The sequence below is a fragment of the Centroberyx gerrardi genome, chromosome 7 (genome assembly GCF_048128805.1).
Source record: "Centroberyx gerrardi isolate f3 chromosome 7, fCenGer3.hap1.cur.20231027, whole genome shotgun sequence".
NCBI lineage: Eukaryota > Metazoa > Chordata > Actinopteri > Beryciformes > Berycidae > Centroberyx > Centroberyx gerrardi.
In genome coordinates, this window is record NC_136003.1 from 18793556 (window position 1) to 18815837 (window position 22282).

Below are 22282 nucleotides of genomic sequence, written 5' to 3' on the forward strand. Positions count from 1 at the left end.
CATTGCCTCATACACGGCAAAGTGCTCACATTGGTAGCCGTCTATTAAGCAGTTTGAACTCTTTACATGAAATCTAGCATAGAGTCATGCTTTTTGACGTTCATTACGTTATTTGGCATATTTTTGCACTTTTTCTAGCATCAATTACTTGATGATGAAGGTGATTATTTAACAGCTTCTGTCTCATCAACCCTGTTGCTGTTGTCAACCCTGTAAATAGATATATTTTATATATATTGATGTATTTTGATAATGCAATAACCTCACCCAATGGGAGACAAATATTAGTTTGTACACATAGGCGAAGAGGAAACCAATTATATATCCTAAAATAGCGGGGAAATTCTTTCAATAATGGCATTTCTTTTTAAAGCAAAGAAACACTTTAAGGTGCTCAGCACAAACGTAATGACTTTAGTGAGGTAAAAAGGCATTTTATTAGGCCTATATAACTATTATTTTATAGATTGTTATTGAAGAATAAGGGACAATTATTTTGTAAGAAAACGTTAAAAGTTTTTTAAACAAGTGTGAGTTACGGTAACACGGTTTAATGTTATGGTTTAATAGTCAAAATTTTGACCAATCTGTTTTTCTGCAAGTCAAACGTGTTTCTCTGATAGAATGTTGAAAAGATGGAAAATGGATACTTGAATGGAAAACAAAAAAAAGAACAGTTTAAATTAAAGTTTTTCGGACTCTGACAAGTGAAGGGGAATTTGAGAATATTCATTAGGAGAGTTTTTTCGAGCAGAATGACCGCTTGGGGTCTCACTCGAGAGAGAGAGAGAAAGAGAGAGAGAGAGAGAGAGAGAGAGAGAGAGAGGGAGAGGCAGTAATGTAAACGTAGAAGAATTACATGAATTCCCCAATTAGTTTTATGTTATGGATTTACAGCACCCACATTGGAGATGCACTGTTATTCCACCACCTAAAATAATGTCGATTAGTTGGAGGCACGCTCCTATAGGCTACACCGCCCTGTTACAATAGACTGAGACGGCAATCTTACTTTCGATGCATGGGAGTTGGAGGTATTCAGCCGCTGAGTAAAGGCATATGAGAGTAAATTTACATTATGGCTGCGGATCAAGAAAAGAACAAACACCGTGTCAAAGAGCTCCTGGGAAAACCCGGGAATGGAAAGTGTGCAGACTGCGGAGCTGCAGGTAGGCTACAGCACGAGCACGAGACACCGAGTCTCAGGTGGTGAGGAGGTCCTTTACAGATGTTGGACAGCCTCAACGAGAAATTAGGCGATTGTAATTTTCCTATATACTAATGTGTGTCATGTATAGTGATCTTATCGTACTTCATTTTGTTTGTTTATATCTTCTATGGGTTTACTATAGTATCCCCATAATATTCTTGTGGGATATTACAAATCTATCGTTATATATAGTTCTTTTTCGTACGAGAGCACAAGGTCGTTGAGTTTCTCTTCTCACAGGCAGACAGTCACGATGTTGTCTAGGTATGAAATATATTATAACAGTTGACATAATGAAGTTTCTCACTCAGGAGAGCAGGGCGATGATTTTCGTGAGGATTCTATTAATAGGTTGACTGAATAATGTATAAGTCTATTAAAACCATTCTGTATTCATTTAATAGGCTTCCTGCAGTCTAAACATCTAACGTGTTAGATTTGTTAGGCGGCACTACTAGGCTACTATTTTAAATGTATGTACTATACGTCTTTTTTGATTTGTTGGGTTCTACTTGCACAAACCTTGTTCTTTACAAATAAATTATAGCCTATATTGAATATTAAATCAGCCTATTTTATATAACGTATAGTTTTTCTTTTACTTAACATTATTATTGTCATTATTATGATTATTATTGTTATCATTATTATGTTCTTACAATAGCATCGATGGAATGGGAATTCATTTGGTGGGCCACTTTCCAAAATGCGTTTTATGTTGGTTGAGGGGCCAGATGTGAGTTCAGTAGCTGCTTTATTTCCTTCTGCAGGCACACATGTGGCCACACACCCCGCCTCTTCCCACCTCACGGTTGGCTTCTCTTGTTTGCACTTATCAGATCTGCAGTTTAGTATTGGCACGCTCAAGCAGAGGGCAGGCAAACAGGTGTGGTGTGGTTTCTGAGGAAAGCTGGTCTAGTCTGAGTGAAAATCACAAATGGCTTGAGCATATATCCATAGACAACAATATGCTGTCTATGGATATAGTGGCTGATCCCAATATAATTACACGTGAATACCTACTCCTATCATTCATTTCCGTTCTCTTCAAGGTTGCACATATTCACATCTTAATATTCAATCAAATAATGATTTTGAACCATTTCAAGCTATGCTATGCTGCTGTGCCCTGTTCTATTTCTCCTCCTTGCCATTTCTGTCTTTCGCTCCCTTTGTTTATTTGACCGAACACATATCCTATTGTAGGTGTCCTCTCAGAGTGACTTATCTGGTTTATATGTAGACTCACATATTACAGTAAGAATGGGAGTGGCTGCATGGCTACACACATCAGCTTCTTGTCACTTCTGTACAGTTGCACTTTATAGCAAGTGTGTGGCAGTGAGATTGTGCACAACGGCGTAATATAGTCTTCTCATGCTATATTTCCGATTCAGGCATTAGTATCTGTGTGTGTGTGTGCGTGTGTGTGTGTGTGTGAGAGAGAGAGAGAGAGAGAGAGGTGGGTGGGTGTGCACGTGTGAGTCTGCATGTGTGTATGTGAGTTGGGACCACCTTTCACCTATCTTCATTAGCAATGAGCAATGCAGCACCCAAATACAAAGTGCTTGATATTGCCCTAGTTCTCTGGCCCAGTTACAAAGTGGCCACCACAGCAGCCATAATCTCACCTTGCATTGATCAGATTGATGAAAACCAGATTCTGAAGCACAACAAGGGCTTGTGCAGGCATTCACACATTTGTTGCAAGCCTTGCATGTTCTGATCACAGAGGTGTTTTTAAAAAAAAAATTGTATGTACCATGTCTTGTCACAACTTAATCCACAGGCCTATTTCACGCCACAGAGGTAGTATACAGTCCCACTTTTTGTGCATACGTAACTCTGTTTTATAATTTACTCCCTGGCTTTACATCCCTTTCGGTGCAAACAAGCCTGCCGTGTATTCGTTTTGAAACCATGTAAAATTGATGCTTGCCATCCACTCCCTGTCCCTCCACGCTCACATCACCCTTCAAAGACATTTTTGATGTTCTGACCTTTCATTGAACTTCATGGGAAAACATGACATTTTCAGGCATGAATACTGAAAATTCACTGGTTGGGTGACACGTGACAAGAATACTATGATGTTTTTGAGTTTATGTCAGCCTTATTTCACAGTTTTTCGGTTCTTGATGTTTTCTCAAGCCACTAAATATCTATTCATGTCTTGCTTTTCCTGTTACAATTTGGATTTACAGTGTAACGTTCTCCTCCTCTTCTGAAATAATCTTGGAGGTGGTCATTTATCCCTCTCTGTCCTCCTGTTACTGATGGGAATATTTTCAACAGATGAGCTTTGCAAAATTTCATGACTTATGTACTGTATATGAAGTGTTGCAAATCTAATACACATACTGTACATATAAATATATAGACACACGTATATATATACTGTATATATACCTATATATGTGAGGAAAAAAAAATTATATCATTGCTGTTGGGTTAAAACCTTGTAACTCCAATTTTGGTGATTTTCATGTTTTAACTTCAATTGAAGGATTAGATAAACTCAAAAATGCATGGCTGTCAAGCTAAAAACAAGGCTTTCACTCGGCAACAGAGATATACTGTAAATAGTGACACACACACACACACACACACACACACACACACATATGCATATGTAGTGTACTGTATCTATATATAGTATGTGTATAGTAATGTGCTTGTCTGTGATATGTCCCTATTTCTAAAAGGTGTTGCTGTGCCAGTTGCAACAGCAAAGTAAAACACGTGGGTTGTTATTGTGTAAATATTCAGGGAGAACTTCCCATTAGACGATTTTTTCTGGTGTGTGTGTGTGTGTGTGTGTGTGTGTGCGCAGAAATAGTGTCTGTGAAAGACTATCCTGCCACAGTGATTCAAGGTGAGCCATCAATGGTGCCCAGTCGACTCTCTCTGCTCTCACTCCCTCACTGTTGCCGCCACACTGATAAATAGGAAGGAGACGCCCAATCTCCCCTCACCCAAATATATGTTCACACCAGTCCAGGAGGATAGTCTGCAGCCTAGACAGTGACGCTCTGATCCAAGGTCTAATACTCAATCGGGTCTAATCACCTGATTGATGTCATTGTTACTCACACACTGCTCATCTGTGGAAGTGAGCGAGGCTATTAGCAGCTGGACACGTTCACTCCAAGGATGTGGACTGTGTTTTTAAATCTAGGTCATGGAGGTACTCGGTGCCCTTTGGGTGACCCGTTTCCTGTCTGTGCTGAAGTGAGCACACCTGGGAAATGGATTTTCTTTTTTAGATGGGGAGACAGATGACTTTCTTACTCTTGAGGGAGTTGCCAGCGTGTCTGGAGAATGAGACAGAGAGAGAGAGAGAGAGAGAGGGAGACAAAGAGAGAGATGCTGGAGTTGATTTCCTTCTTCTTTGTCCATCATAGTTCACACACAGACACACAAACCGACAAATGCACTGACTCTCTCTCTCTTTCTCCCTCTCTCTGTCTGTCTCTTCGTCTTCCAGTCTCCTCCACAGGGTTGAGGAGCTGAAGGACTGACACTATATTCTGTCTCTTTCCCCTCTCTCTGTCCTCTGAAGGAGTTACACTCACTTCCCCTGAGTCCTCTGTCAGTTTCTATCTGTACCTACGTCTCTACCTCTCTTTTTTCTCAGCCATTGTATTTCTCAGCAGAAAAGGCAGTATGTGTGACTATTAAGAACGTTGACTCATTATGGGAATAATGTAACAACAATTTATACATGTAAAAATGAACTCCCCAGTGAGGCAGTTCCACATGTAATAAATGTGTTAACCACTGTTTGGGTTGCCTGATGCTGACTGTGGTCAGCTTGGTCCAAATACAGCTGAACCATGACGTCTGACTGAAGGAAGTTCTAAAATGTTTCAGTGCGCTCACAGTTATTTTGAGGTTAAAGCCGTTTATTTTTTGTGTGTGCATGTGTGTGTGTGTGTCTGTGTTTGTGTGTGTATATGCATGCATGTGTATGTTGTATTGCAGACCCGGAGTGGGCATCCTACACCCTGGGTGTGTTTGTGTGTCAGAGCTGCTCAGCCCTCCATAGAAACGTCCCTCAGATCAGCAGGGTCAAGTCTGTCCTGCTGGACCCCTGGAGCACCTCTGAGGTGGAGGTGAGAATGTGTGTGGGTGTGTAAGTATGTGTGTGTGTGCCTATCTGTCTCTCTTTTAGAGTGTGTGCAAATTATTTTGGATATGGATGTGTTTGTGGATTATGTAGGCATTGGATTCCTGTTTGTTCATACAAATCCTGAGCCATGTAAGAGTGCCTAGTGTTTTGGAAGGGAAGATCAGCCATCGATTATTGTCTTGGCTTGGCTTGAACTGACGACTGCAGCCTCTGGCCTCGGCCTCACCCAGCCGACTCTCTGCTGCTGTGGGCGTCAGTCTCTGCCTGCCGTTCTGCCCCTGCCTCCCTGCTTGGAAGAATAAAACAAGTCATCAGTCTCAATTCAGCATGGGGCGAAAGGCATGAGCCAGCAGCAGGCACACACAACCAATATCTTTGTGTGTGTGTGTGTGTGTGTGTGTGTGTGTGTGTGTGTGTCTTATGGGTTAGAGGTGTGCTGAATAGTGGAACTCTCGGACGTCACTTTGAAAAGAGTTGATGGTAAGAAAATGTCCAAGTGAAAACAACGGCAATCAGGTGAAAAGCATAAAGAATACAAAATGAAATGTTTTTCACACATCTAGTCCAGTCAAAGGAGAAATTAATTATGCTGCTCTGTATGTGCTTGTGTGTATGTGTGTACAAAATAGGTTTATAGTGTTGTTTTTTGTCTCTTTGTCATCAGCGCTCTCTCTTTCTCTTTCTTGATTTTTGTGTGTGTGTACATGTGTGGGCTAGTAAGTGCTGAGCAGTGCAGTCTGTGCTAATGAGAGACAGAATAATGAGAGACAGAATAAGAAGAAGGAGCCATGGCAGCAGGATTGTCTCCTTCTGGGCCAGGAATCCCATAGACATGCAGTATAAGCACTGAGCCGCAAGCACCTCATTACCTTTAAACCTGTGTGGATGTGTGTGCGCGAGCTTGTACGACCTGCCCTTATCAGCCAAATGCACACGCATGCATTCACACACACACACATACACACACACACACACACACACACACACACACACACACACACACACATACACACATGCAAGCACAGACACTCATCTTCCAAACTAACTCTTCCTCCCCTCTGCAGTTTATGGAATCCATGGGTAACAATGCTGCCAAGGCCAAATACGAACAGAAGGTGCCTGCGTTCTACTACCAGCCCATACACACAGACTGCACGTAAGTGACGTGTCCACCTCCGCCACCCTCCACGCCTGCTCCAGGTGTCTCTCAGCGGGGTCGCCATTTCTCTCTGTCGCCTCTGTACTGATGGTGACCTCTAAATGTAAGATAGATGGGTACATTCATGCTGAATAGATGGCTAGTGTAGAAACTAGCGTGCACTTCTTTTTTTTGCTTTATGCTGTCTTTGAGTTGTCCTTTCCTGATTTCAAGGAATCATGGTGGTGAAGGTGATCCTAGACATCCAAGTTGTCTAAGAGGCAGTGTAGGATGAACCGACATGGTGAAAAACAGGTCTATTCAAATGTTAAGACTGCATTTATTGCTCCACATACGGTGCATTCAGTAATACAGGGCCTTAGTGATAGCTAGTTTTGGGACCCAGCCAGTGCAGAAACTCTCCTCAGTGATAAGAGTGCCACGTTCCTGTAGTATGAACAGGAAGCACCAGTGCAGTATCAGGGTTTCTTTTCAACCGTCCAGTGATATAAATAACAATACACAACCACAAAACACTGAGCAGTGAAGTTATTTGTAGAATGAACATGCAGTGTATTTATTAGGGGTGAAATACAGTATGCTGTAAGGTGTAAAGCAGGGGTGGACAACCATGTGCCATGGAGGGCCGAGAGTCTGCAGGTTTCCATTTCAACCAAAGACTACATTAGGTGATTTCACTGATTACTTCATCCTCTCTGGTTGAAGGTGTACTAAGCAGCGAAATCAGCTGGTGTAGTCTTTGGTTGGAATGAAAACCTGCAGACTCTCGGCCCCTCCCTGATGTGAAGGAATGGAGGATTGGGTGAAGAAGGAAATCCATAAAGCATAAAGGGCTTTCAGCACTTGGGAAAGGGCTGTACAAATCCATTACATTAAAAAGTGTGAAGCTGATGTGTTGAAAGGAACTTAACTGGTTAAGCATGGCATAATATGAAGAGATGCTTTGGTGGGAAGCATGCAAAAGCCATACACTTGCGCGCGCGCACACACACACACACACACACACGTACACAAACACACACTCATGCTCAGCCGCTAGGTGTTTATGTTTGTTCATGCATATTGCTTTGTGAATGTTAAGCCGGATTACTGACAAGACAGAAAGAGTGAAGAGAGAGAGGAATATGAGGTGTTTGAAGAGAAGGAAGACAAGTGGGATTATAATGATAGAGGGAGGAAGATAGGCATTTAAATGGTTAACAAAATTAAACATGAATTTCATCCATTTGATGAGTCTGTATTCAATGAACTGTGATCCTAAAATGATAATTACAAGAAGATGAGCCAAGTAATGTTTGATTGCCACTGTTCAGAGTTACCACGGAATGTAGCCTGGATGCTTGACATCCATGTAAGTTAATGAGACATTCCCAGTGAATTAGCTCAAGCATGAAGAAAACATCAAACCCAGGCAAAGCTGATTGTCTAAACACCAACTGTTCTGCAGGCTCCTGCGGGAACAATGGATCCGAGCCAGGTATGAGCGGAACGAGTTTGTGTATGTGGAGAGACAAGAGCCCTACTCGGCAGGTAAGAACTGAGTGTGTTCATGTACAGGTACATGCATATGCATGCACGCACACACACACACACACACACACACACACACACACACACACACACACACACACACAACGCACGCATGCACACACACACACGCACACTATACTTCTTGCTTACTCCTTACCACGGTGCATTGTTTTTGTCTCACAGTCACAGTACCACCTATTCAGCACTGAATGAATACCCAGCAGGGAAACAGCATCATCCATTTATCATTACCAACATTCTTGAGTTGAACAGCTGATATAATCTGAGATAAAGGGGGAGGAAGGAAGGAAGGGGAGGGGGCATCTCACACTCCACTTCGCTGCCTCCCCTCCATGTATGTTACCCATTTACAATCCATAGATTTAATCAAAACCCTTCAAACCTTCACTCATTTCTCTTAATGAAAGAGCATTAATCTTTCCCTATGAAAGATCGTTGCTTGAAAGATTTGAAAATTGATACTGGATAGGGATGTTAAAGGATGGAATATAAACTCCATCCTCTCACTTCAGCACATGATGATCTTGGGAATAATTCTGTGATGGCAGTACACAATTGGACATAAGCTGAGGTTCAGTGCGTGTTGTAGGACACAGGCTGATGGAGTTACTTGGCTGAGTTGGCCTGGTAGCTTAATAGCACAACACTGTCAAAGGGTGTGATAAGTAGCTCACGGCCCAGTAGGCACCATTGCCCACTGCTCATTTACATAGCCCAGCCCAATTAGCCTGCCAATCACGCTGTCTGACTGTTCGTTAGGTAGTTTGTCAGATACACAGTGTGCCTGCCTGACTTACACTGGAGAGACAATGAGGCTTGGTCATCAAGGGAAGAGAAGTGCCCTTCACTGTCCTCCTTCAGCAGCTCTTGTTTACTCCTTTTCTTATTCTGCTCTACCTTCTCACTTTCTTCTTGTCTATATCTACCTCTGTCTCTGTCTATCTGCCTTTCTTTCCCCCTACTCTCCTGGTTAAGTGCAAAATCATGATGATATATGCTCAGTTGTTCAATAAATGTGTATTATGCAGACCTCATCTCTGCCTTTTGCGCTGATTTGTGTGCCCATGTGTGTGTCACAGTGATGAATGTCTCCTGGTTAATTACCCTGTGCAGCCTCATTAAAACCTGGCAGAATGGCACCAACCTGAGCGTTAATCAGACCCAGCTAATCAATAATGGACAAACCCCCTCCTCCCACCACCACCACTCTGATATATCTGCTGCTCTGAACGCCCGGTCAGCTTTGGTGTTGAGTCTAGACAGTGGAACAGTCAGAAGTGCTCTGCCCGATGATCTTAGGTTGCCCTCAGGTTCATAAGGGGTTGAAAGTTCAGCAACATATGGACCTGACATTGCTGAGCTTTGAAAGTGATCAGTACAATCATTAAATCAATTCTAAAACTGACTAGCAATCAGTGTAAGATTGGGCTAATATGGTCTCTTCGTTTAGCACCAGTTAAGATCCTTGCTGACGCATTCTGTACAAGGCGAGAGAGTGACTCTTGACTAAGGCCTGTGTACAAGATTATATAAAAGCATGGATAACCTTCTCCAAATCCACAGAGGATAGAGACCCTTGGTTCTATTTCACACAAGCTTTGGGGCTTTATTGGCTTAACCACTCATCTAGTTGGAAAGTTGAATGCACATGCTCAGCCAATCAAGATGAGCCTGTACAACCCTCTGGTGCTCTGCCCTATATAAGGTGAGTGCACCTTATATAAAATAGGCAATAACACTCTCAGATCATACAAATTGTGCTTTATTAAAGGAAATATGCAATAGTTGAGATCAAGCAATAAGTAGCTATGTAGTATGTATGTAGTTGTATGTATGTCGAATGTATTGTTAATATTTTACACAAATTACCGTATATTGAAATATGTCAGAGGGACTTGAAATGCCTCGATTTGGAGGAATAATTCAGAAAACCTACTGGAGCTGACGCTGTTAGTCCTACAGCACTTTGCCACACTGATAAATGGGAAGGATATGTTCGTAAGGACAAACAATAGGACCACAGTGTCCTTCATTAGTGTGTCAAGACTGTTTGGATCATTGGGTTTCAGTGGGGTATATATCTGGATGTCATCGGCATAGCAGGGAAACAAAACATTTTGCTCACGGATTATGTGACAGAGTGGGAGCACGTACAGTGAAAAGAGGATTGGACCAAGAATTGAGCCTTGCAGCACTCCACATATGGTTTTTGCTGAAGAGGATGATGAACTGCCTATATGGTTTCAATGAATGTTCTATTGGAGAGGTAGAAGATGAACCTGTCTAGACCAGGGCTAGTGATACCCATCCAGTGCTTACGGCAGCAAATACATTGGGCGGTCTCTCCTGTATCCACTGTTAAAGGTTGTTAGTTACTTAGTTACTAGAAGTGCTGTCTCTGTGGTATGTAGAGCTCGAAAAACCAGACTGAAATTTCTCAAATAGATTGCTACTAAAAAAATAAATCCATTGGTTAAAAATTACTTCCTCAAAAACTTTAGATAAAAACAGCAGTTTTGAGATGGGTCTAGTTACTGATGGTTGATGGATCAACACTGAACGTCTTAAGGAGTGGTTGAAATACTGCATGTCTAAAACTGGAAAGGGAAGTACCAGTGGCCAGAGAGCTGTTTATAATTGTATCAGAACCTCTTTTGAGGAACTTGGTGGGGACAACATCCAAGAGACAGGTACAGCACTTCATATGCAATTCATATTCAGTCTCTTTTAAAGACAATAAAGAAATGGGTTTAAAACAGTTTAAAACAGCAGTATTTTCAGATTTTACAGCTAAGACCCGGGCAGGAGGGGAGATTTGGAGTCTGAGGCGCTCAACCTTATTGGTGAAAAAATATAGAAACTCCTCACATTTCTCTGGGGAGGCAGGAAGAAATGAAACGATTTGGATCTCATTGCTGTAAATATGTCAGAAGAACAAATTAAAACTGAGACTGACATCACTGTTATACCCAGGGCATGCAATTGCTGATATTTGCAGGCAGAAAATGAAAATGCTATTCCAAAGCAAAATGTTGCTTTAAGGTAGACAAGATAAAGTACTATTATCAGCATCTCATGACTGTCAAACTCTCTCTCTCTCTCTCTCTCTCTCTCTCTCTCTCTCTCTCTCCCTCCCTCTCTCTCTCTGTCTTACTCAATGGCTGCTTGTGTTGTGCTGTGCAGGGGTTCAGGAGCATGTGGCTGTGTGTCTCTGCCATTGGGGAAGAATGCTTTCTTTTGTGTACAACCATTCTACATAACATTGGTCCTGGATTTCTGCCCAACATGGCCAGGGGAAACTAGCAGCCCAACCTCAAGAATGCTGAAAGTTATCAGATAAACCAAAGTGATTGGTATAGGAAATGAAGAAAGAGAAACTGTCACTGCGGTCCCAAAACTTGCTTAGCTCTCCCAAATGTTTGATATCCATCCTGTTGTAACAGTGAATGACTTCACTTCTTCTCCTCTGGTGGGTCAGCTGTGTTATATTGTGGTGATGGCTCCCAGTGGTGGAGCAAAACATTCTGACTCATGCATAATGGATGAGAGCACGGTACTGCTCTCTCTGACTGTGACGACTTCATTACCACACAAGGAAGTGAAGCAAGGCGGGACGGACAGAGGGGGGGTGGGGGGAAGTGGGATGGATGGAGAGAGAGAGAGAGAGAGAGAGAGAGAGAGCAGGCGGACAAGCACAGAGACAAACAGATTTAAGTGTTTCTTAATGTCAGATCCATTTCCCCGAGGAAAGTGGTAACTGAGATGGAATTGTCTGTCACACTGGAGGGATATTCATTTTCCCCTCCAATTTTCTCTCTCTTGTCTGCCTTTTATTACATACACTTTAGTTGATGCCATTGTTTGATCGAGGCACTTTATTGTCTGTGGACATGCAGTGCCGCTATAGTTCCTTTGCAAGGAAATGTGATCTGTTTTTTGTTTTTTTTAATTCCAATTTAATCGAAACAGTTGATTGGTATTTATGTGAGGCATGTGGTGCCATGATCACATCACCACTGGTGTTGTTTATGTTTATTTCACTGGTTTAAAGGTATTTTTACACTCTAAAATTGATTGTGTCACCTCATGATACAATCATTGACAGTCTGCGACACGTCCAAATGGATTTTAATTTCATTTCATAGCTATAAATATTTTTTTTCTCTTTTATAATGTTTGATGAAAATGGGTTTGTACATACTGTGTAATTTCTGTTTGATTACTTTCCATCAGCAAAATGCCACCCTTCAAGAATCACAAAAAAGGGGATGTTTATATACATGTGTGTCACCTACAATAGTCTGGTAATTGTCCCTCATTCCTAGCTTTAAGCTTGGTTTCAGCTAACAATACTAACATGCTATGTTAGGAAGGACAAATATAGACAGTTTCGGATGTTTTGTAAGCCATTGTCAGGGCGCATTTCCGGGCCAAAGACATTACTTAGGCTATACATTTGTCTAATTGCTAATTGCATTCAGCGCTAATTACGTTGGCGTGTCTGCATGATTACTTGATTTGCTCAGTTTCTTTAGTGAATTGGACGCTAACACAGCACAGATTTCGTTCACAATTGAAGTGCAAAATATAACGCTATCAGCAACTGCTGAGTCATTCTTTGTCACCTCACACTGAGTTACTTCAGTTGCAATGCACAGATAATAGTCTGATGATTTATCCCCATTTGACCTTTGACATTTTGGCATTGTGATCCTGTCCTTACTTTCCCTGATCGCGTGGCAGGGTAGCCACTCCATGTATGACTTGACTCCATGTATAAATGTTGCATGTTCTATTCACATCGGGGTCACAACAGTCCAAGGTTATTATGATAAACTAAAACTAAAACTTAAACTAAAACTATGACAAAAACTAGGCGTTAAAAAACGTATGTAAACTTAAATAAAAATAGAAATGAGACTGAAAAAATGAAAAAAAGAACTAAAACTGTCTTGTCTACTTGTAAAACTAACAAAAATGTAAATATAGGTGATTTTTTTTATTTCTGTGCGGTGTAAAAAGGAGAATGAATATTGGGTGGAGAATTTTGAAGTGATCCCAACTTTAAATTAGTTGAGGATGTACTGAAAAATTAATGTAAATAAATATGAAAATTCATTGTTTGTATTATGTAATACCTGCAGCAAACATGCAGCATATCTGTTCTGAACTGCTATCATTATACCTTTAAAATAGCACTCCAGACAAAAATACTAAAACTTGAACTGAAACTAAATAAAAACTAAAACTAAACTGAAATTGAAATAAAAATTGAAAACTATATAAAACTAAAAACCAATGAAAAATCCCAAACTCTCATAACCCTGCAACAGTCCTTAATTTGTGGATTTTGCAAACTAGCAGTGTTTGCAATGTGTGTGCAGAGCTGAACTGCTGCTGATGGAGCGATGGCAACTAATGAGCTGTTAATGTTAAGAGGGGTTAAATTGTCTGCAGTCAGTCGCTTTTAGGCTTTCTGACTATTTAAACAGGTGCTGTTACCTGATGGGTGGGTGAACACAACTGTGTGATGTCACCTGCCAACACTTCTGTTAGAAAATGTGAAGTTGTTGGCCTAAAATCCATTATTATTCATTATTATTATTATAAATTCATTCATTATTGTTCCTTTCATTTTTTTATGCTATATTGCTTGTTGGGAAAGGATGGATTGTGATATTGTGTATGTGTGTGTGTGCACCCATACACCAACACATTATGCGGGTGTTGGCTGTGTGTGTATAGGGCAGTGACATTGCATTTCTTCTAGCAGTACTGTTTCTGTTGGCTCAAACTGAATAAGGACAGAGAGGCCAGTGACAGGAACAGGCCCAGGAACAGAGCCAAGATCCTTGCGTGTGTGTGTGTGTGTGTGTGTGTGTGTGTGTGTGTGTGTGTGTGTGTGTGTATGTATGCGTGCGCCTGTGTTTGTGAGAGAGGATCAGTGTGAAGGATACATTAGACTTAAAATTATATTATTTTGAGGAGATTAAGGAATTTGAGTGGGAGTGAAGGAAAGGAGACTCATTATAGCCAGATAGAAAATGATAGACCATGTAAACAATGCATTCCTGTACTTACTGATGCTGGCTAGATTGTGACAAAAATACATGACACTTTTAAAGTTTTGACTCTATGTCCTCAGATGGTCTTTGATCAACATGCCCTTCATAGAGAGAGAGAGAGAGAGAGAGAGAGAGAGAGAGAGAGAGAGAGAGAGAGAGTATGAAGGTGGAGGACAGAGGGTGCCCCTAGCTCAGTCAGGAGTTCGATTTCAGTATTGATCTGGCTGGTGAAGGAAGCCATCAATTGCTCAGGCAATTCTAGTTGAATTATTTATGTTTAGTAAAAGCAGAGATGCCACCCTGACCTGCTCAGACCAGTGACCAGGGAAGCTAAAACCATGTACATACACAAAGTACAGACATACACATGCGCAGGCATGTAAGGAAGCACAGCTGTCACACACATTTATGCTCACAATTATGGTCGCTAAATATTACAGATCCATGTAATGTAGAAAGTTTCAGTAGCTTCCACCAACCTTGACCCGTCATTTTTCTAATGCATTATCCTCAAGTGTGTCTCCGGGTAATACTAAGTGCTCACAGTGACATACAGCAGTGTTGTCATAGGTGTGATTTTTGATGTGTATGTGTGTGTGTGTGTGTCTGTATGTGATTGTGTGTGTATGCACAATGCGTGAGTGTGATAGTCACAGATATGGCTAACCAAAAGAGAACTAGACCATGGTTTGATCAGGCTCTTTAGGCAAGGCTTGAACCATGTGAGATTTCAATGTGTTGATTAATTGATAAAATAAGTAAATACAAAAGGTCATACATCTTAAGTCTCACCTGAACTGAGAGTCTACTGAGAGCGGATGTGGAGGATTCACTGCTGACCCTGAGTTGTCGTGTGTCTAATTAAATGAAATATCGGTGAAGGAAAGTGGCCACTTGATAACCCCGATGACATACACACACTCACACACTTAACCTTAACATTTAGATTAAGTGATAATGAATGGTGTTGTCCAATTGTCCTGTAGATTTATGATGGCATAGCCTGATGTCCTCTTTAGTCACCATTTTGTTGGGTTAGTACATCATTTTTTTGACATCTGAATTGGGCTTCTGTATGGATGTTCTCCCTAGATTTTTACACAAAGGATCTTTACGTTACATCCTATATTTTGGTAAATGCCTGTTGTGTCTTCTCTCTCTGTTCCTCCTATATATTCTTGCTCTGTGTCAATGGAACGGGACCCCTGTGGCTTCCCTCCTGGCAGGCTACAGAGAGGGGTTTCTATGGAAACGAGGCAGAGACAACGGACAGTACCTCAGCCGAAAATTTATTCTGTCCGAGCGGGAGGGTGCTCTGAAATACTTCAACAAGCATGATGTGAGTGCATGCTCTCTCACTTTCTCTCTTTTACTCCGTATGTGAGCTGATGATCTCGTAAAAGTTCAAGGTGTTCAACTGCCACTGTTCAAAACATCACTCTCCCTGGAAATGTCATGACATTTTAGACAGAATCTGTAAAATTTGCCCATTGTCATCTTTATGAATTTAAGGATCTGCATTTATTTTGCCCATTGTAAAAGGCTATCTTCCATTCTAAACACTATATTGGTGAGCAAAAGTGCTTACATAGCTCCTGCATAGACGAGCCACACCCTGTACAGCTAGTTTACTATTCATCTATGATGAAAAGACAGATCGCAGACTTCCACTATATTTTTTTGTTCCATAATGTGGATTAGAGAATTTTGAGAAGGCAAGGAGAGAGTTGAGATTACACGCTTGAACCCCCCTCCTCTTCCTCTTCAGGCCAGAGAACCCAAAGCGGTGATGAAGATCCATACTCTGAATGCCACCTTCCAGCCAACCAAAATCAGCAACGCCCACGGCCTGCAGATAACCTATTTGAAGGACAACAGCACGAGAAACATCTTTGTTTACCATGAGGATGGCAAGGTGAGGCACAGCAGCTCTCAGTTTGGTGTGTTTGGTGGGAACTAAGGGACGGAAGAGTGTCTAAGGATGCAAGAACAGGTGCATGTCTCCCTCTGGTGGAGATTGTTTGTAATTACAAGTCAGTGGGTTTTACATTGTGTTTCCGTAATTCAAGTCCAAGTTCATTTGTACAGCACGTAATCACTGTTACATTCTCAAAGGGCTTCACAACACCCACATTTTGAAACAATAAAAGCAAACCATACAACCTAAGGAAGTACTCGCACAGAAACCTACCTGTGCTTGGTTCCTACCTCTCTACTAGCTTCCCTAGTGCCAGTGGGCAGAGAGGGCAGTTGCTTCAGGCCTTTTGCTCTGGACGGCTAAATGTCCCATTCAGACTGAGCAAATATCTCCAAAATGAAGCAAAAGGGGAAAGGGACAACCAGATGATCAGTCCATGCCTTCGTTTTGAGTTTTAACTACATGTAATGTAAGTCATTATAGAATAATTGATAATAATGTCATGATTGAATGATTGAAGGTATGTTCTTGTCTGGTGAGTGGTATTACTTCTAGTCATTAACTGGCCACAAAGGTCTCTTTTGGAAGAGAGACATAGTTGTAAATTAAATATTAATTTATCATAAAAATGGTAGAAAATCCTAATTATTTTGTCAAAAGTAACCAGTAATGAGCATTTAAAAAGTTTTCAAAGTATTTAAGATACATTTTTTTTTACAGCTTTTCCGAGGTGTAACATCCCCCACAGACCTCTCATGGATTTTGGGGAAGTGCACTTCCCCAACTACAGGTGAAGTTGGGGAAGTGCAATGAACTACAGGTGTTAACCCCATCCAGTGAGTGTGTGTATGGCACACCACTAATCCTTCGGAAAATTAAGGATTTTTTTATCGAAAAAAAAAAAAATCAGATAGTAGATAGTTTTGAGATAGCAAAACTTAAATAATAATAATAACTTAATAAGTGAGTTTTACTTCCATATCAGAAAACATTTTGTCAGAGAATATGCTACTTCTTCCAAATGGTGGATATCTCATTTAAGAATGTAACTTTTTAAATATTATTTCCAGTGTAACTGTGAATTAGAGAAGTTGTCTGTGTGTAGAAATGTGTGCAATTTAGTGCTGGGAAATAGGGACTACCAGGTGTTGTGCATAAGGAGATCATAGTGCAGTATGAGTCATTCATTGAATTGCCTGATCTTGTCTCCTGAAGGAAATGGTGGACTGGTTCAATGCCATCAGAGCAGCCAGGTTTCACTACCTACAGGTGGCTTTCCCTGGGGCCCACAATGCTGATGTGAGTTAATGTGCACAGCGAACATACACAGTCCTGCATGCACCCACACACTCATACACACAAACACACAAACACATATCATATCACTGATTGTGTCTTTGCCCTTTGTTTGCCTAGTTGGTGCCAAAACTAACCAGGAACTACATTAAGGAGGGCTACATGGAGAAGACTGGTCCAAAGGTGACTTGCTTTCCTGTTATTATGCAACACAACTGTGCCAATGTAATACTTTTGGACCACATGATATAACATGTAGCTGTTACTAAGGTACAGAGCCTACTTGCAGAGCATGATAGCCGAAGTATTTTGAGCTATATACTTTGGATCTCTCTGACAGGTCATTGTAACTGCTGCTGCAACATCTCCCTCTCTTCTTTCTCTCCCACAGCACACAGAGGGCTTCAAGAAGAGATGGTTCACTATGGATGACAGGAGGCTCATGTACTTCAAAGACCCACTGGTATTCAAGCAGCACATCATGAGGAAATTGTTGCACTGTAGAACTTTGTCTCTTGCCATGTATTTTTGAGATTAAGCTTGAACATGCTTCCTGTGTGGTGACTTTTACTATGGGTTAGGGTTAGCCACCTTGGAAAATGTTGGGGGTTTGTGAGGCAAGCAGTGCCGTTGCAGGGGATGGGTGGACTGTGGGCATATGCATGTCAACTGTACTTGATGGGGCCGCTGAATTTTGGTGCAAGCATGTGTTGAAGTTGCATTCAAAAACACTGACTTGTAGTTCCATTAAAGAGGATTAAAAGTCTCTTTCTCTTCCTCTCTCTCAGGATGCCTATGCACGGGGCGAGGTGTTCATTGGCAGTAAGGAAAACAGCTATACTGTGCTTCCTGGCCTCCCCTTGTCCACTCAGGGTTACCATTGGCAGTTTGGAATCACCATAGTAACCCCAGACAGGAAGTTCCTTTTTGCCTGTGAGACTGAGGAGGAACAGAGAGATTGGATTGCTGCATTTCAGAGTGTGGTCAATCGACCAATGTTGCCTCAGGAGTACGCAGGTAAATTGAATAGCCAACTGATTAATTGTGAGCTTTTTTTTTGTCTCAAAGACTGATTCTATGACTGAGTTATTTTGCCTATCTTTCTGCAGTGGAGGCCTATTTTAAGCACAAGCCCTGAGACTGTCTGAGTGTTTAAAGAACTATGAGTGGAAGAGGAGTAGGAAGTGGAGGTGGAGGAAGAGGAGAGGGTACACGCTTGGCCGTAAAAGAGAAATGGACCCAAAGGTGAGAGAGAGCCTTGACTGCAGTGACTGTTCCCTGGCCGACTCCTTTACCCTACAGTACCCGTCCTGCCCGACCTCCCACGCTCCTGCCAGCTATGTGCCAGCCTCTTTGTCCGGGAGTCAGGATCGCTCCTCATCTATGTTGTGGAGTTCATGAATGTCAGCCTAACTCACCCATCTGTCATTTGATGTGACTTACTTACTTGAAACGGAGGTCAGTTGTCATGACCTGAATGTGCAAGAGTTATGTACGTACGCCTTGTGTAGGAATCAGAATTTTTGCTGCTCAGAGATGGGAGAAGTACTTGATGTATGTGTTTTTTCTGTTTTGTTTCAAATGAAAAGACGTGCGAAGAAGAGGAACTGTTCTCAGTAATATGATAAGTCAAAATACTACTTGAAATCCAATCAGATATTTAATATGTGTGATTAATTGAAGCAACCAAGTGAATGACTGGTATCTTCAATGTACAAACCCTGCTCATCTGGCCAGCTATGCAGGCTAAAACAAATATATACTGTATTATCTGATGTGGATCTGCAATATGTCAGTGAGTAGGAATTATACATACCTGGTCTGCACTACTCGCACTCCAATTCAGTTTTTGACACATACAGCAGATACATATTCACAAAGTGGATACATCATTTATTTCCATGTATCAGTACACTGGTATTTACTTCTCAATGTATTTATTTTTTAATAATTGTCTAATTTGTTATATGCAGCTTTTAATAGTGCCAAGCACTGCAGATTCAATAAACTATTCATGCTTTTTTTTAATGTACATATTCAAACGGGTGAATGTAAATAGCATCATTATGTTTGTGTGATGTATATTATCACATTCAAGTATCGGCTTGTATTTCTCTCTGTCTCTCAAGTTTGTGTAAAACTGTATAAAAACATTTTATGATCCCAGACATTTAGCAGCTATCTTCATACCAAATGATGGTTTGTCAAGCAGAGGCAGACAAAGGCAAGGCTTCAAACCATAGACTAAAACTTTGAAGCTGTAAATGAGCAGTAAGGTGGTGTAGTGAGTAGGGAGCCCACCCTTCAACTTGAAGCTCTGGGCTCCAGCCACCATGTTGCATCTGCCCTGCTTAAGTATCACTGAGCAAGGCATTGAATCTCTACCAAGCATATTCTGTAGCCAATGCTCTGAATTGGGTGATGTGAAAAGAGAAATTCCCCACGGTAATCAATTGAAGCCTATGTTAATATCTTAAAAGGGTGAAAGCCATATTACCTTATGTTCTTTATTGTAGTTAACCTGGAGTTACAAGAAGGATAAAACAAAAAAGATAACTTACTTGGACATTACTTATAAAATATAATATAAATATGAGAATGTAAGTAGGCTACTGTACAGTGAGATATTCAGTTTCTACGGTTTTGTAAATCTGAGAGAAGCAACGATTACTAAGATATGGCCTCTACTAAGCAACAATCATATAAAATCAGGCATGTTTCTTTTATGAAGAATAGGCTAAATAGCCTACTATTAATAGGTGATATTGAAACAGGCTACTGGTCAAAAAGTGAAGACATTTTGAGAAAACAATGGCATACACCAATTGATACTGTATATTCATATATGATATTGTGATATGTCTGGCGCTTTGAGTACGTCACATTTTTTTGTTTCGGTCTTTGGGTTCAATCAAGAAACTGAACTCCCGCTGGAACAATAAAATGGTTACTTCAGGCTATATTCATTAATAGGCACAGAGCTCACAAGATAGATAACAAACTAGGCAAATGCGGACCTGCAACAATAATGGTACGTTTTTCACAGGTTCCATCATTTCCACGCTTCATTTTCTACGTAAGACGCCTTGCAATGAATTCTGGTAGTGCCACGGCGAGTTTCCAGAGGCGGTACATCACAAATCAGGGGCGTCCAACATAACTTGCTGCCTCCCGGTCACGGTCAACTCAAAATACTCAGTGCCCACCTGGGTTGCTAAATCTAACGCACACAATGAAATAACATGATTTTATTGGCTGCTGTCTAGAGCTTTTTGGAGGCCCTAAGTGGTGTTGCACATAGTGGCAACAAAGCTATTAACCCTTCGTTGTTGACGATAAGAAGACTAGGCGTATCTAACTTTTTACATACATTGTGTTCCTCCTTGGCACAATAACATATCTTTCATTTGTGCTTGCACGAGTCATTCCACGAATAGAGGACAATTTACACCCCTTACATAAAGACAACATGATTGCAGTAAAAACCTTGCATATTTTTTGAATGAAAAACATTAGATAGATAAAGAAAAAATAATCTTTTTTTTCCTTTTTCTTTCTCTATCGGTGCCTGACCAGTAGTGTTGTTTGGACATCTTTCTGTTTGATTGCTTCATTATGACTGATAGTTTGACGGCTGACTGCTCTATCAAATCGAGTGAAGAGGCGACGTGTAGCGTTTTAGTGTGTTTAGCTTACTTGTTCTACACAAGAATCATTCCATTGATGTTTCGGCCCTCAAATGCCTTCATTGTAAAGAATATAATGGCTTACATTCTGATGAAGGCCTTCATGGGCCAAAACGTCAACTGAATGATTTTAATCATGTAGAACAACTAAATAGCCTAAATTTAATTGTGAGCAGGAGTGGCGCCTAAGTGGATCATGCAACTTTGGTTTTGACTGCACTTTGACTAAAAACCGGTGTGAGCATTGCCTTCAGTCTCTACAGTCTGCTCTATCATTAAATCACGACCCATGGGCGCACTTTTTTTTATACTGAGATACTCTCTTGATTCAACTTAATTCCACAATTTTTAAGTTGACTTTTCTGTTGGTGGAGACCCTAGGCGCAGTGCCTGATCTAGGATGGGTCTTCTATGCAGCTTGATTGATGGACACCGAGACGTATCTCTATTTTTAGGTGAGTAAATGGTAAATTTCTTTCCATAGAGATGGGTATATGCCGTATGCCTGCTTATATGCTCCACTACACCTCTGCTCCCTATTGAAAGTCAATGAGACATGGGGCATCATTTTCAGGCTCTTGGGCAATGCCCTGCCGTAAAACAATAGCGCTGCCCGGTCTGGCAAAAAACAGGATAAGTAGCATACCAATGTTTGCGCTGACTAGACTATAAAACATTATGGCAGTGTTATATGTGTTATATATTAACTTTAAACTGCTATTGCAAAGTATAATAACCTCATTTGCTGGTTTAATTTTCTTACAACCCAAAACAAGAAGCGCCTTCAGAAATACCGGCTCGGTCAGGTGAGGTCAGAGTCAGTGGCTTCAATCAAGAAACTGAACTTTGGCAAAATAAAAAGATACTATAGGCTTTATATATATATATATTAATTTATAGCTGACAAGACAGATAAACTAGGCTACAGAGCAGTCGAACACAGAGAAAAACCACATTGCTATAGAGACTTACCATGTCTATATTTTATAGTGAGTTAGTGAGTAACAGTTTGGGAGACACAAAACCAGCAGGATAAAGGGGGATTCATCCTGAGAAGAGTAGTCACTTTGTCTTCTGTAGGCCTGAAATATAAACCGCTCCGGCATTAGTGGAAAAAACAAACGGCAGGAGATCACAGCTATCAATGATCCACAAATAGTTGATAGAGTCTGATATATGAGTAGTAGAATAGGTGCTCGAGTTAATGAATCCCTAGGTCAGGCAAAGTCTTCCAGCCCAAGAGTCACTGAAAACCCACCCCCAAA

The 22282-nt window shown here is 41.0% G+C and overlaps 1 protein-coding gene across 1 annotated transcript; it reads left to right on the forward strand.

The window, feature by feature from the left end:
- The first annotated feature begins 1027 nt into the window (after positions 1 to 1027).
- LOC139909047 (arf-GAP with dual PH domain-containing protein 1-like) lies at positions 1028 to 19370 on the forward strand. Its single transcript, XM_078284481.1, has 11 exons — positions 1028 to 1169; positions 5195 to 5325; positions 6407 to 6498; positions 7949 to 8031; positions 15344 to 15456; positions 15886 to 16032; positions 17251 to 17334; positions 17452 to 17514; positions 17723 to 17794; positions 18120 to 18348; positions 18441 to 19370. Exons 1-11 carry the CDS (start codon positions 1079 to 1081, stop codon positions 18467 to 18469), a joined length of 1134 nt encoding a protein of 377 aa, XP_078140607.1. The 5' UTR covers positions 1028 to 1078; the 3' UTR covers positions 18470 to 19370.
- Positions 19371 to 22282: the final 2912 nt, after the last annotated feature.

Bases quoted from the DNA above. Each gene is read 5' to 3' on its own strand.
- LOC139909047 (XM_078284481.1), top strand. From the start codon at position 1,079: ATGGCTGCGGATCAAGAAAAGAACAAACACCGTGTCAAAGAGCTCCTG. The intron at 8,032-15,343 runs GTAAGAACTGAG...CCCTCCTGGCAG, and splicing joins ACAAGAGCCCTACTCGGCAG to GCTACAGAGAGGGGTTTCTA. The intron at 15,457-15,885 runs GTGAGTGCATGC...CTTCCTCTTCAG, and splicing joins AATACTTCAACAAGCATGAT to GCCAGAGAACCCAAAGCGGT.